The 16725-nt window shown below is 40.1% G+C and overlaps 1 protein-coding gene across 5 annotated transcripts in view; it reads right to left on the minus strand.

Annotated features, from left to right (window-relative positions):
• EFHC2 (EF-hand domain containing 2) overlaps positions 1-16521 on the minus strand; it is a 234573-nt gene extending 218052 nt beyond the window's left edge. For 4 of the 5 annotated variants that reach the window (XR_011446121.1, XR_011446120.1, XM_070289921.1 and 1 more), the window contains exon 1: positions 16153-16480. Coding sequence is in view for 2 of the 5 variants with exons in the window: in XM_070289921.1 (XP_070146022.1) it covers positions 16153-16194 (42 nt within the window). In the remaining 3 variants the exon portion in view is untranslated. Of the gene's footprint in view, positions 1-16152 lie in introns of all 5 variants that reach the window. The other variant, XM_070289922.1, reaches the window with a different exon arrangement.
• Between the last annotated feature and the right edge of the window lie 204 nt (positions 16522-16725).

Raw genomic sequence — 16725 nt, forward strand, 5'->3', positions numbered from 1 at the left:
AAAGCTGAAACTCCAGTACTTTGGCCACCTCATGTGAAGAGCTGACTCACCGGAAAAGACTCTGATGCTGGGAGGGATATGGGGCAGGAGGAGAAGGGGACGATCGAGGATGAGATGGCTGGATGGCATCACTGACTTGATGGACATGAGTTTGAGTGAACTCCGGGAGTTGGTGATGAACAGGGAGGCCTGGGGTGCTGCAATTCACGGGGTCGCAAAGAGTCAGACATGACTGAGTGACTGAACTGAACTGATCCAACGATCGACTTGTATCTGGAATATATAAAGAACTCTCAAAACTCAACAGTAAGGAAAAGACCCAATTAAAGATGGGCAAAAGACATGAACAGACATTACACCAAAGAAGATATACGGATGGCAAATAAGGACATGAAAAGACATTCAATATCATTCTTAAGCCACTGAGGAAATAAAAGTTTAAATCAAGAACTACACACCTGAGGAGGGCGGTCCTAAGATGGCAGAGGAATAGGACAGGGAGGAAACTTTCTCCCCCACAGATTCATCAAAAGAACATTTGAACACTGAGTAAATTCCACAAAACAACTTCTGAATGCTGGCAGAGGACATCGGGCACCCAGAAAAGCAGCCCACTGTCTTCAAAAGGAGGTAGGAAAAAATATAAAAGATAAAAATAAAGACAAAAGAGGTAGGGACAGAGATCCATCCTGGGAAGGGGGTCTTTAAAAAGAGATGTTTCCAAACACCAGGAAACACTCTCACTGCCAAGTCTGTGGCGACCCTTGGACCTCAGAGGGCAATATAACTAGGAGGAAAAATAAATAATTAAAACCCACAGATTACATGCCCAACGATGGTAACTCCCAGTGGAGAAGCAGTGCAGACACTTGAATCAACCACTAGCAAGCGGGGGCTGGGCAGGGAGGCACAGGCTGCATTGCTTAGAGTAAGGACCGGGCCTGAATGCCCCATGGGCAATCTGAGGAAACTAACTTGAAATAGCAAACCGGACTGTGGGATAGCTATCCAGCAAAAAGCCCTAACCCTAGACATCTCCAGACCCGCTCACAGAACAAAGGACTGAGCAGAGCTAGCTGGCTGCGGACTGGCCCATACCCCGCTGGAGACAGGCAGGCGAGGGCAGCCAAAGCCAGAAGGGGGCAATCACGGCCCCAGAGAGGCATCCTATACCAAACTGCAAGCAGGTTTTGTTGCTAACCAAGACTTCTTGGGATTCTGGATGGTCAACATTCACCTGAGAAGGTGTGCTGGTTGTACACCCAGAAAACTGAGTGGCTGGGACGGGGGAGGCGATAAGTCACAGCGACCATGCTCGCCAAACACCTGGTCACCCAAGCTGCTCGGACCTGGGAAGGACACAAAATGCAGGCCCAACTGAGTGTGTGCCTTTGTGGAGTACCCGAGTACTTGAACCTGAGCAGCTTAGTCCTGGGAAGTGCATACAACCCAGGGCTGGCCTCAGACAGTTCCCGGCAGAGCAACCTAAAGCCTAAGCAGTGTAGACAGGGAAAGCACACACCCTTGAGCAGGGGCAAACCCAGTGTGGCTGAGAGACTGGGAGCACACCCCAGTGTTATTTGTTTGCAGCATTCCTCCCTCCCCACTGCACGACTGAACAAGTGAGCCTAAAAATGTGTCCACCACCGCCCCCTTGTGTCAGGGCGGAAATTAGACACTGAAGAGACTAGCAAACAAAAGAAGCTAAAACAGAGGGAACTGCCTTGGAAATGACAGATGGAGAAGTCTTGAGGCTACTGTAAGAATAAGACTGAAAACCAGAAGCAGGAGGCTTAAGTCCAAATGCTGAGAACACCTGAGAACTCCTGACTCCAGGGAATATTAATCGATAGGAGCTCATCAAACGCCTCCATACCTACACTGAAACCAAGCTCCACCCAAGGGCCAACAAGTTCCAGAGCAAGACATACCATGCAAATTCTCCAGCAACACAGGAACATATCCCTGAGCTTCAATATACAGGCTGCCCAAAGTCACACCAAACCCACTGACATCTCATTAACTCATACTGGACACTTCATTGCACTCCAGAGAGAAGAAATCCAGCTCCACTCACCAGAACACTGACATAAGCTTTCTTAACCGGGAAACCTTGACAAGCCACCTGTCCAACCCGACCCACAGTGAGGAAACTCCACGATAAATAGAACTCCATAACTGCCAGAATACGGAAAGGTCACCCAAAACACAGCAATATAAACAAGATGAAAAGGCAGAAAAATACCCAGCAGGTAAAGGAACAGGATAAATGCCCACCAAACCAAACAAAAGAGGAAGAGATAGGGAATCTACCTGATAAAAAAATTCCAAATAATGATAGTGAAAATGATCCAAAATCTTGAAAAAAAAAAGTGTAGTTACAGATAAATAGCTTGGAGACAAGGATTGAGAAGATGCAAGAAAGGTTTAACAAGGACCTAGAAGTAATAAAAGTCAATATATAATAAATAATGCAATAAATGAGATCAAAAACACTCTGGAGGGAACCAACAGTAGAATAACAGAGGCAGAAGATAGCATACCTGAGGTAGAAAATAGAATGGTAGAAATAAATGAATCAGAGAGGAAAAAAGAAAATGAATTAGAAGAAATGAGGACAATCCCAGAGACCTCTGGGACAATGTTAAACGCCCCAACATTCAAATCATAAGAATCCCAGAAGAAGAAGATAAAAAGAAAGACCATGAGAAAATACTTGAGGAGAGAATAGTTGAAAACTTCCCTAAAATGGGGAAGGAAATAGCCACCAAAGTCCAAGAAACCCAGAGAGTTCCAAACAGGATAAACCCAAGGCAAAACACCCCAAGACACATATTAATCAAATTAACAAAGATCAAACACAAAGAACAAATATTAAAAGCAGCAAGGGAAAAACAACAAATAACACACAAGGGGATTCCCATAAGGATAACAGCTGATCTTTCAATAGAAACTCTTCAGGCCAGGAGGGAATGGCAAGACATACTTAAAGTGATGAAAGAGAAAAACCTACAACCCAGATTACTGTACCCAGCAAGGATTTCATTCAAATATGAAGGAGAAATCGAAAGCTTTACACACAACCAAAAGCTGAGAGAATTCAGCACCACCAAACCAGCTCTTCAACAAATGCTAAAGGATCTTCTCTAGGCAGGAAACACAGAAAGGGTGTATAAACTCTAACCCAAAACAGTAAATGGCAATGGGATCATACTTATCAATAATTACCTTAAGTGTAAGTGGGTTGAATGCCCCAACCAAAAGACAAAGACTGGCTGAATGGATACAAAAACAAGACCCCTATATATGCTGTCTACAAGAGACCCACCTCAAAACAAGGGACACATACAGACTGAAAGTGAAGAGTGGAAAAAGATATTCCATGCAAATAGAGACCAAAAGAAAGCAGGAGTAGCAATACTCATATCAGATAAAATAGACTTTAAAACAAAGGCTGTGAAAAGAGACAAAGAAGGACACTACATAATGATCAAAGGATCAATCCATGAAGAAGATACAACAATTATAAATATATATGCACCCAACATAGGAGCACCACAATATGTAAGACAAATGCTAACAAGTATGAAAGGGGGAATTAACAATAACACAATAATAGTGGGAGATGTTAATACCCCACTCATACCTATGGATAGATCAACCAAACAGAAAATTAACAAGGAAACACAAACTTTAAATGATACAATAGACCAGTTAGACCTAATTGATATCTATAGGACATTTCACCACAAAACAATGAATTTCACCTTTTTCTCAAGTGCACATGGAAATGTCTCCAGGATATATCACATCCTGGGCCATAAATCTAGCCTTGGTAAATTCAAAAATTGAAATCATTCCAAGCATCTTTTCTGACCACAATGCAGCAAGATTAGATCTCAATTACAGGAGAAAAACTATTAAAAATTCTGACATATGGAGGTTGAACAACACGCTGCTGAGTAACCAACAAATCACAGAAGAAATTTTAAAAAAAAGAAATCAAAATACGCGTAGAAAGAAATGAAAATGAAAACACAACAACCCAAAACCTATGGGACACTGTAAAAGCTGTGCTAAGGGGAAGGTTCATAGCAATACAGGCATACCTCAAGAAACAAGAAAAAAGTCAAATAAATAACCTAACTCTACACCTAAAGCAACTAGAAAAGGAAGAAATGAAGAACCCCAGGGTTAGTAGAAGGAAAGAAATCTTAAAAATTAGGGCACAAATAAATGCAAAAGAAACAAAAGAGACCACAGCAAAGATCAACAAAGCCAAAAGCTGGTACTTTGAAAGATAAATAAAATTGACAAACCATTAGCCAGACTCATCAAGAAACAAAGGGAGAAAAATCAAATCAATAAAATTAGAAATGAAAATGGAGAGATCACAACAGACAACACAGAAATACAAAGGATCATAAGAGACTACTATCAGCAACTATATGCCAATAAAATGGACAACTTGGAAGAAATGGACAAATTCTTAGAAAAGTACAACTTTCCAAAACTGAACCAGGAAGAAATAGAAAATCTTAAGAGACCCATCACAAGCACGGATTTGAAACAGTAATCAGAAATCTTCCAGCAAACAAAAGCCCAGGACCAGACGGCTTCACAGCTGAATTCTACCAAAAACTTAGAGAAGAGCTAACATCTATCCTACTCAAACTCTTCCAGAAAATTGCAGAGGAAGGTAAGCTGCCAAATGCATTCTATGAGGCCACCATCACCCTAATACCAAAACCTGACAAAGATGCCACAAAAAAAGAAAACTACAAGCCAGTATCACTGATGAACATAGATGCAAAAATCCTTAACAAAATTCTAGCAAACAGAATTCAACAACACATTAAAAAGATCATACATCATGACCAAGTGGGCTTTGGTCCCAGGGATGCAAGGATTCTTCAATATCTGCTAATCAATCAATGTAATACACCACATTAACAAATTGAAAAATAAAAACCATATGATTATCTCAATAGGTGCAGAGAAGGCCTTTGACAAAATTCAACATCCATTTATGATTAAAAAAAAACCCTCCAGAAAGCAGGAATAGAAGGAACATACCTCAACATAATAAAAGCTATCTTTGACAAACCCACAGCAAACATTATCCTCAATGGTGAAAAATTGAAAGCATTTCCCCTAAAGTCAGGAACAAGACAAGGGTGCCCACTCTCACCACTACTATTCAACATAGTTTTGGAAGTTTTGGCCACAGCAATCAGAGCAGAAACAGAAATAAAAGGAATCCAGATTGGAAAAGAAGTAAAACTCTCACTGTCTGCAGATGACACGATCCTCTACACAGAAAACCCTAAAGACTACACCAGAAAATTACTAGAGCTAATCAATGAATATAGTAAAGTTGCAGGATATAAAATCAACACACAGAAATCCCTTGCATTCCTATACACTAATACTGAGAAAATAGAAAGAGAAATTAAGGAAACAATTCCATTCACCATTGCAACAAAAAGAATAAAATACATAGGGATATATCTACCTAAAGAAACAAAAGACCTATATATAGAAAACTATAAAACACTGGTGAAAGAAATCAAAGAGGACACTAACAGATGGAGAAATATACCATGTTCATGGATTGGAAGAATCCATATAGTGAAAATGAGTATACTACCCAAAGTAATCTATGGATTCAATGCAATCCCTATCAAGCTTCCAATGGTATTTTTCACACAGCTAGAACAAATAATTTCACAATTTGTATGGAAATACAAAAAATCTTGAATAGCCAAAGCGATCTTGAGAAAGAAGAATGGAACTGGAGGAATCAGCCTGCCTGACTTCAGGCTCTACTACAAAGCCACAGTCATCAAGACAGTATGGTACTGGCACAAAGACAGAAATATAGATCAATGGAACAAAATAGAAAGCCCAGAGATAAATCCATGCACCTATGGACACCTTATCTTTCACAAAGGAGGCAAGAATATACAATGGAGCAAAGACAATCTCTTTAACAAGTGGTGCTGGGAAAACTGGTCAACCACTTGTAAAAGAATGAAACTAGAACACTTTCTAACACCATACACAAAAATAAACTCAAAATGGAGTAAAGATCTAAATGTAAGATCAGAAACTATAAAACTCCTAGAGGAGAACATAGGCAAAACACTCTCCAACATAAATTACAGCAGGATCCTCTATGATCCACCTCCCAGAATACTGGAAACAAAAGCAAAAATAAACAAATGGGACCCAATTGAAATTAAAAGCTTCTGCACAACAAAGGAAACTATAAGCAAGGTGAAAAGGCACCTTCAGAATGGGAGAAAATAATAGCAAATGAAGCAATTGATAAAAAATTAATCTCAAAAATATACAAGCAGCTCATGCAGCTCAATTCCAGAAAAATAAATGACCCAATCAAAAAATGGGCCAAAGAACTAAACAGACATTTCTCCAAAGAAGACATAAAGATGGCTAACAAACGCATGAAAAGATGTTCAACATCACTCATTATCAGAGAAATGCAAATCAAAACCACAGTGAGGTACCATTTCACGCCAGTCAGAATGGCGGCTATCCAAAAGTCTACAAGCAATAAATGCTGGAGAGGGTGTGGAGAAAAGGGAACCCTCTTACACTGTTGGTGGGAATGCAAACTAGTACAGCCACTGTGGAGAACAGTGTGGAGATTCCTTAAAAAAACTGGAAATAGAACTGCCATATGACCCAGCAATCCCACTGCTGGGCATACACACCAAGGAAACCAGAATTGAAAGAGACACGTGTACCCCAATGTTCACTACAGCACTGTTTACAATAGCCAGGACATGGAAGCAACCTAGATGTCCATCAGCAGACAAATGGATAAGAAAGCGGTGGTATATATACACAATGGAGTATTACTCAGCCATTAAAAAGAATACATTTGAATCAGTTCTAATGAGGTGGATGAAACTGGAACCTATTATACAGAGTGAAGTAAGCCAGAAAGAAAAATACCAATACAATATAATAAATATGGAATTTAGAAAGATAGTAATGATAACCCTGTATGCAAGACAGCAAAAGAGACACAGATGTATAGAACAGTCTTTAGGACTCTGGGAGAGGGCGAGGGTGGGATGATTTGGGAGAATGGCATTGAAACATGTATATTATCATATGTGAAATGAATCACCAATCCAGGGAAACATGTATATTATCATATGTGAAATGAATCACCAATCCAGGTTCAATGCATGATACAGGATGCTCGGGGCTGGTGCACTGGGATGACCCAGAGGGATGGGATGGGGAGGGAGGTGTTAGGGGGTTCAGGATGGGGAACACATGTACACCCATGGCAGATTCATGTCAACATATGGCAAAACCAATACAATATTGTAAAGTAATCAGCCTCCAATTAAAATAAATTTATATTTAAAAAATGTTTTGTAAAATAAATAAAATGAATTTATGATATTAAAAATAAAAAAGAGCTACACACCTATGAGACTGGCTAGAATCCAAAACACTGCCAATGCCAAATGCTCTCAAGAATTTGGAATAATGGGAACTCTCATTCATTGCTGGTGGGAATCCAAAATGGTACAGCCACTTTGGAAGACAGTTCAGCAATTTCTCTTAAAATTAAACACACACATATGACCAGTTCCAAATTTATGTGAAAATCAAGTATCCTGCCATCCATACGAAAGTAGTGAGCATTGTGCTGCAGTTTTTAACTTCTCACAAATACAAGCAAAGCTTTCCTTGTTTAATAAGTATCAAGAGAAAGGTGAGAAACCTCATCTCAGTTGAAAACAAAACGTGTATGTACTTATCTCAAATTTGACTCAGAATTTCATGTCTATATGACAAAATACAAGCCTAGGTTTCACCCTGAAGATCTAATTTTCATTCTTTTGGTTTTTAAAAAAACTATTTTCTTATGTATATAAAGGTCTATAAGATCAAGATTATAATGATTGTATAACTGTTAATATTTGAGTCTGATCATATCAGCCATTAAAAAAAAAACACACAATTTTTAGGTCTCACATAAAATTAAGTCTCAGGCTATATTTTTATTCATATTGCTTTGTCAGTATGATTTTAGGAGTTTTGCTTATTTAACACTATCTATATTTTCATGTTATAAACAGCATTAAGTAAAGTGAACTTACAACCTTTATTTAAATTAAACCAACTATGGTCTGAGGGAACTCCGGGAGTTGGTGATGGACAGGGAGGCCTGGTGGGCTGCGATTCATGGGGTCGCAAAGAGTTGGACACGACTGAGCGACTGAACTGAACTGAACTGAAACCAACTAAGCCTACTTTTTTGAAAAAGTAAATCCCACCTTGGATTAAAATAGTTATTTACCAGAAATGTATCATGCTGCCTTATGAATTTTTTAAAAGTATGAAAAGAAAAGAAAGGTAAGCTAAGCTTAACTACCTGTTTGTTTCTCAAGAAAACCTGGCTGAAAGTCCTTTTTTTCAGTTTTAAATGAGAGAGAAAACTTCTTGCTCATAGCACATTTCACACCTTACTAGCAACCCTCTATAGTAGAAAACGTGAGAGGATTTTTAGGTCTACTTGGGTAAGGAAAAAAGGGGAGAAAATCAAGTAGGAAATTTTACAGTAAGAAAAAAAAAAAAAAGCCCTGATGTTTCCCCTAGGGCACTCCCATTAGAGTTGAGATCCTTTGTGAGAAAAGAAAATCACACAAATCACACAGAGTAGGTGAATTACTTGGCCAAAATCAACAAATCCACAGAAAACCATTATTCTTTACTCAAAAGAGAATTATTATTGGATCACTATATCTACAACTCATGGATCTTGCTAACATACCATGGGCTATAGAAATCATTTTTATGCAGGAGTTCCCCCAAGACCTGAAAATCATTTCAAAGGTTCTCCTGGGGTAAAAAATTGTGAGGGGATGAAAATGTCTTGGAACTAGTTAGATAGAGATGACAGTCACAAAACACTGGATGTACTAAATGCCACTGAATTCTACATTTTGAAATGATGGTTAATGGTCATTTTATATTACATGAGTTTCACCTTCATGAAAAACAAACAAACAAAAGAAAACCACTAAGAAAGACTGACTAGGATCACTTGAGACTTCCTGAATGGTGAGAGACTAGATTTGGCCTTGAAGGATGTTGAAGATGAGAATTTAAACAGAGGCAAGAAACTGGTGAAGATGGCTCTAATGAGAGTGGTTTTCAAACACTGACTGTAGCCACAATAACAAATAGATTCTAGTGCAAGCTAGTTCACTTATACATATATGACACAAAGGTTCATGAAATAATACTTACTCTTCCCAAGCATAATAAACTGATTTTTTAAAATTCTATTCTACGCTATTTTTTTTTTCTTTTTCATTTTTCTCTAAATCCTGGTCATGATTCATTACACTGATCTCACAAAATGAGTGACAGACTCTAATGCCCCGGGGTGTCAAGTTAAGAGGTTTGGACCTGATGCAGGTTATTTTAAGACCATGGAATTGACCACTAAGAACATAGTCAGGAATCTGTAGGCAGAATTTTAGGCTGGAAAACCCTCTACCTTGTGAATAAAGTAATTGTTTTATGATTTTGTCACTGAGATAAATTTAAATTGACTTAGCTAACACCACATGATGAAATCAATATGTATACTATGTATTACTCACAGTTTTTCTCTCTCAGCTGTTTATCATTTAAATTGCTGGTCAATTTCCCAGAGAATGATTTTTCCTATGTTAATATGGAGGCATGCATTAGTCTAGATAAGAATATTCAAGGTATTTCTATGAGACACAAATTCTAAATTTGTTTTATTTTATTGTTGTAAAGTCAAATAATTTCTTTTTCTTATTAAGGAAACAGTTGCTTCATTATAAATTAGAGGATGAACTGTTTACAACATTTATAGAGGATGGACTATTTACAACAAACTCTCCTAAGATGGTGGCGAGGTATCTTCATGAAAAACAGAAAGTGTGCTCCTCATTATTCATTAGAGGCATTCAGGATCAGCTACACAACCATCTGTCTAAAATGCAGAAGAAGGGATTTTCAGCTCTGGCTGGAACTGTCCCTTTTAACTTGAATAGCCTATCATTTTTGACAATATGCCTGAGACTCTCTTAGCTTAATACAAATCCAGCATGTAAATTCTTGGGGGAAAAAAAGGATATTTTGTGTCGGAAATTGTGATCTTTCCCCTAGGTTTGCAATTAATTCACATTATAATAATGTGAACATCATCAGTGATATAAATGCCTATATCTTAGAAAGCACAATACTTCTTGTCCTTCAGAGATGAGAGGAGAGGTTACACATCACTTGGCTGTGGACAGAAATCAATCTATTGTTCATGACTGACTACCAGCAACTAATTAAGATGGGGAGTATGTTCCTTTTTCAATTTCTAAGAAAAAGCAGTAAAAGTTAGTTAGCTTGTGTTATAATTTTAAACCCAAACAGCCAATAATTATGCTATCTCCAGGAGGCCAAGGTTTTTCTCTCAATAATTTAATTCAGCAAGCAGAGCTCTGTAACAAGCAGGAAGGAAGCAGGGATTAAAAAAGGCCAGATTTGGCTTTAGGACTCTGTGACCAATCTGTGCCAGACAGCATCCAACCTTTTAACTAAGTGCAAGTTTTAAAAAATATTAATTTTTTGGCAACATAGCACATTTAGTTCCAAGGCTAGTGTAACAATTTCTTAATGTAGCCACCTGCTTTGGGCACATACTAGGATACTCAATATATAAATACTGATTTGTAGAAGGACAGCCTAAGATATCCAGTAAGTATACTATCACTCCCTAGTTCACACACACACACACACACAGACACACACACACATACTCCTATTTGTCTAAAGCATAAAGTAAATAAATACTTTTTAAAAATACATTCACAAGTCTAAAAGCAGACCCATACATATTTTGGATACTTGATTTATGACAAATATAGCTCTACAGAGAACTGGAAAAAAGTTGGCCATTTCCAAAAATGTGTTAAAAACAACAGGACCCAAATGGAGTTGCTTACGCTAAGCCCTATGTCACCAAACTGAAATTCAACGTTACAATTTCAGCTCTCCCAGAAATAGAATCTTAAACCAGTCAACCATGAATCTCCTGATCTGCATTAGTTAGGTAATCTGCCTGATAAACCCCTGCCATTCCCTATAAGGAAAGTAACCTTACAATAACCAATCCAATTTTTTGCCTAGTAAAACTTTCCAAAATCTCTTGCCTTGTATAGCTCTTTAGAGCTCCTTTCCATCTGCCTGATTCATGAATCACTGAATAAAGTCAATAAGCTCTTTAAAATTTACTCATAATTTTGTTCTTTAACAAATGGTTCTGGGTTAACTGTATAGCTACATGGGGAAAAAATACAACCTGACCCCTACCTCTTTTCACACACACACCTACAAATATATTCAGTTAGATTATAGATCTAAACGTGAAAGGTAAAAACAATCAAATTTCCAGAAGATAACACAGGCAAATATCATCATGAACTTCGTGTAAGGAGCTATTTCTTAAATAGGAAACAAAAAGTACTAATTTAATTGAGGACAAATTCTTCATCAAAAACACCATTAAGAGAGTAAAAAGGCCAACCACAGACTGAAAGATATTTACAACACATACAAAGGAGTCATATTCAAAATCTATACAGAACTCCTACAGATTACTAAGAAAAAGACAGGCAGCCCAATAGAAATTAGACAAAAGACAAATAGGCACCACACAAAAGAAACTATCCAAATGACCAAAAAATGTGGGAAATGTGCTCAATTTCACTAGGAATTGGAGAACCACAGATTAAAATTACAGAGCTGCACTACACCCACTGATCAAAATAACTAAAATTTAGGGCTTCCCTGATGGGTAAGAATCTGCCTTACCCATCCAGCGATTCCACCCCTGGTCCAGGAAGATCCCACATACTGCCTGGCAACTAAGCCCATGCTCCAGAGCCTGGGAGCTGCAACTACCGAAGCCCACACATGCTAGAGCCCGTGCTCCGCAGCAAGAGAAGCCACCACAATGAGAAGCCTGCGCACTACAACTGAAGAATAGCCCCCACTCACTGCAACTACAGAAAAGCCCATGTGCAACAAAAACATGAAGACCCAGCACAGCCAATAAACAAATAAAATTACCTTAAAAACAAATAAATAATAATTAAATTCAAAAGACTAACAGAATTGAGTGTTAGAATATGGTTCAGTCCAGTAGCTCAACTGTGTCCAACTCTTTGTGACCCCATGGACTGCAGCACACCAGGCTTCCCTGCCCATCACCAACTCCCAGAGCTTGCTCAAACTCATGTCCATCGAGTCGGTGATGCCATCCAACCATCTCATCCTCTGTCGTCCCCTTCTCCTCCTGCCTTCAATCCTTCTCAGCATCAGGGTCTTTTCAAATGAGTCAGCTCTTTGTATCAGGTGGCCAAAGTATTGGAGCTTTGGCTTCAGCATCAGTCCTTCCAATGAATATTCAGGACTGATTTCCTTTAGGATTGACTGGTTTGATCTCTTTATAGTCCAAGGGACTTTTAAGAGTCTTCTCCAGCACCGCAGTTCAAAAGCATCAATTCTTTGGTGCTCAGCTTTCTTTATGGTTCAACTCTCACATCCAAACATGACTACTGGAAAAACCATAGCTTTGACTAGACGGACCTTTGTTGGCAAAGGAATGCCTCTGCTTTTTAATATGCTGTCTAGGTTGGTCATAGCTTTTCTTCCGAGGAGCAAGCGTCTCTTAATTTCATGGCTGCAGTCACCATCTGCAGTGATTTTGGAGTCCAAGAAAATAAATGTCACTGTTTCCACTGTTTCCCTATTTGCCATGAAGTGATGGGACCAGATGCCATGATCTTCGTTTTCTGCATGTTGAGTTTTAAGCCAGCTTTTTCATTCTCTTCTTTCACTTTCATCAAGAGGCTTTTTCATTCTTCTTTGCATTCTGCCATAAGGGTGGTGTCATCTGCGTAGCTGAGGTTATTGATATTTCTCCCAGCAATCTTGATTCCAGCTTGTGCTTCATCCAGTCCAGCATTTCACATGATGTGTTCTGCATATATATTAAATAAGCAGGGTGACAATACACAGCCTTGACATACTCCTTTCCCAATCTGGAACCAGTTTGTTGTTCCATGTCTGGTTCTAATTGTTGCTTCTTGACAGGTTTCTCAGGAGGCAGGTAAGGTGATCTGGTATTCCCATCACTTAAAGAATTTTCCAAACTTTGTTGTGATCCAACAGGAAAATAAAATGCTGGTGGGAATTTAAATTTATATAAGCACTATGACCAGTCCATCCTAAAAGAAATCAGTCCTGAATATTCACTGGAAGGGCTGATGCTGAAGCTGAAACTCCAATACTTTGGCCACCTGATGCGAAGAACTGACTCATTTGAAAAGACCCTGATGCTGGGAAAGACTGAAGGCAGGAGAAGGGAATGACAGAGGATGAGATGGTTGGATGGCATCACCGACTCAATGGACATGAGTTTCAGTAGGCTCCAGGAGTTGGCAATGGACAGGGAAGCCTGGCGTGCTGCAGTCCAGGGGGTCACAAAGTGCTGGACACGACTGAGTGACTGAACTGAACTGAAGCACCATGACAGCATCTATCAAAGGTGAACCCAAGAATGCCGTGTGAGAAATTTTAAAATTATATTTAAAAAAAGAACTTGATTTTTAAAAAAAGAATACCATTTGATCTGGCAATTGTACTCAGAGACATGAACAACAGTCACAGCAAACTATTTTTAACAACCCCAAACAAACCTAATCTCTGTCAAGAGTAAACTGTGTATATAAATGATGCCATACCCATACAGTATCTTCCTGTATATATACAGGGCTTCCCTGGTGACTCAGATGGTTAAGAATCTTGCAGCAATGCAGGAGACCTGGGTTCAATTCCTGGGTTAGGAAGATCCCCTGGAGAAGGGAATAGCTACCCACTCCAGTATTCTTGCCTGGGAAATCCCATAGACAGAAGAGCCTGGCCGGTTACAGTCCTTGGGGTTGCAAAGAGTTGGACACGACTGAGGGACTAACACTTTCACTTTCAACACCCATACAGTAGAATATTCTAGAGCAGTGAAAACATACAAACTATCTCTATAGACAGACACATGAACAAATCTCACAAACATAATGCTGAGCTTAAAAAAAAAAAAAAAGCCAGCCACAAAAGAATAAAAACCAGACATTTCCACTGACACAAATTTCAAAAGCAAGCCAAAATGAACTACAGTGATAGCAGCCAGGAGAATAGTTGTCTTCGGAGAATAGAAAAGGTGTAATGACCAGAAAGGGTCATAGGCAGGGTTGCCATGTAAAATACAAGCTGCTCAGTTAAATATGAATTTCAGGTAAACAACAGAGAATCTTTTAATATAAGTAGATCCCATGCACTATTTGGGACATGTATTTTTACTTGCTAAATCTGGCAACCCTAGTCAAGGTTGATGTTTTGGGAGTCCTGGTAATATTTTCCTTCTTGATATCCATTCTATAAGCATTCATAGTGCATTTTTCTGTACATGTGTTATACTTCACAATAAAAAAAAAAACTTTAAAAAAGCAAAAGTACACTCAGTACAGCCTTGCAGATTTTAAAATATCTCATCCAACCACTGTTCTTCCCACTCTTAATCACTGTATGTGAGAGCTGAGGATCTGAAGTGTTGCTATGTCCAAAGCTGTGGGCTCTACATTCAATTTTGATTAGAATTACTTTTACACAGCATGCTTCTTTATTTCTGGAATCCTTTTTCATGCCCTGTCTTTCAGGAGTTTTACTTAATTTGTGACTAGCTTAATCTTACCACAGGCTTCCCAGGTGGCTCAGTGGTAAAGAATCCACCTGCCAATGCAGGAGACACAAGAGACGTGGGTGGGACCCCTGGGTCAGAAAGATCCCCTGAAGTAGGAAATGGCAACCCACTCCAGTATTCTTCCCTGGGAAATCCTAAGGACAGAGGAGTCTGGCGGGCTACAGTCCATGGAGTCACAAAGAATTGGACACAACTAAACAACAATAATCTTACCAAAGGGCAACATTAGGATGGAAGGCCAGCCTCTATCCATCAGCCAAGAAAGCACAAACCAGTGGTCAAGAAACAAGCTGAACTGACCAGCCAACCTGCAGGGGTCAGAATGCACTGGCCTGAAGCTACAAGAAAACTGGTACCGTAGGGCCAACAACTTGGATACAGACACTGTTCAGCATCCATAAAGTCAAATGCTTCAATCTGCAGCCTGTTTTCTAAACTTACCAGAGGTTTACACAAATACCTTGAGTGGTTCCATCAATTTCCCTTCTTACAGATACATCTGGAAAACCCAAGTAACGAGTAGGGACCAGTGCAAACAAAAACCTGAATCATTTTTCTGTTCTGGATTAAAGAAGATGGTATTTGCTGGCAAAAGTTATTGCGTGCTCAGGGTTTTTAATGTTGTGTTGTTTGGTACTTTCATCTTGTTTTGAAATGAACCATTCCCAATCCTAAACGAAGAAAGAACTACAAGTTTGGATCCTGCTCTCTATAATGTTTAGGATCAAACTTTATAGGCCAGTGGAACCCTTATCCACCCCCTACCAGCCTTGAGAGTGCCAGGTTTCTTCACTTTAATAACAAACTCTTTCACAAAGGGTATTAAGGAGAGTGATTAGGTTCTGGGCTGTGGAGACCGGTTGCCTGGAGGAAACCCAGCTTCACCACTGAGACTGTGTAGCTCTGGCCAGTGAGTGACTGACTCATCGCTCTGTGCCTCAGTTTCCTCAACTGTAAAATAGGAATTAAAAATAGCTGATAAAAGGGCTGTTGGGAGCATCTAATGCCGTGTAAGGTGATTAAAGCACAGCCCCTAGCACACCTTCAACGCTCATCGGTGACTATCATCAATCCTACCTTCGAGGGTCTTAGCATCTATAAGGACTCTACGTCTGTATCTAATGTAGGGAAAGCATCTAGATGCAGCTGGACAGAGGGGGAAGGGGAGGTAGTCCAAGAGCCCACAAAGTTAGACCCAAGCTGCGCCCAATCCACAGAAGGCGAAGCAGCGTTAGGAGGCCGGGGTAGTGGTCACACCTGGACCCCAAACTTGGCTGGGACTTCTGACCTCGGGTGCCCTCTCTACTCACATTATGGTTGAAGCTGTTGCCGGGCAGCAGAGGCAGGGCCATGGTTTCGAGCGTCCGAGGGTCAAGGGTCCGAGAAAAGAGGCCAGCAGGCAGCGGCCACCTTTCGGCCGCTTTGTTTGAGCCCCTGCCTCCCCCCCACTCCACGTTACCTAGAGACGGAGGCGGTGTCACGGAAGGAGGAGGGGCTTCCGCGGGCCGGGGGCTCGGGGCGGGGCCGGGGCGGGGCTAGGCGGAAGCTCCGCGCGGGCGCCTCCCCCCGCCCACCCGACCCACTCAGCCGGGGACCGGTCTCCCCCGAGGCTTTTCTCTCCACACGCCTTGTGCACACACAAAGGCTGTCTACCGCACCATTCCCCGCCCCCGCCGCTTGCTGTTTTAACCCTTTGATAGGGCTCAAAGCCCTTCCTGCACTGAAGCTCCTCTGTTTCTTGCACGTTTCTGTTTCTCGCCATTTGGTTATTAAATTGAGTTCATACAGAAGAGTGCAGAAAATAAAATGACACCCGTGTGCTCACAGAAATGTAACACCAGTACACGTTACATTTACATCAGCTTTTACTTTGTAATTAAAAC

The sequence above is a fragment of the Ovis canadensis genome, chromosome X (assembly GCF_042477335.2).
Source record: "Ovis canadensis isolate MfBH-ARS-UI-01 breed Bighorn chromosome X, ARS-UI_OviCan_v2, whole genome shotgun sequence".
In the NCBI taxonomy this organism is placed as follows: domain Eukaryota; kingdom Metazoa; phylum Chordata; class Mammalia; order Artiodactyla; family Bovidae; genus Ovis; species Ovis canadensis.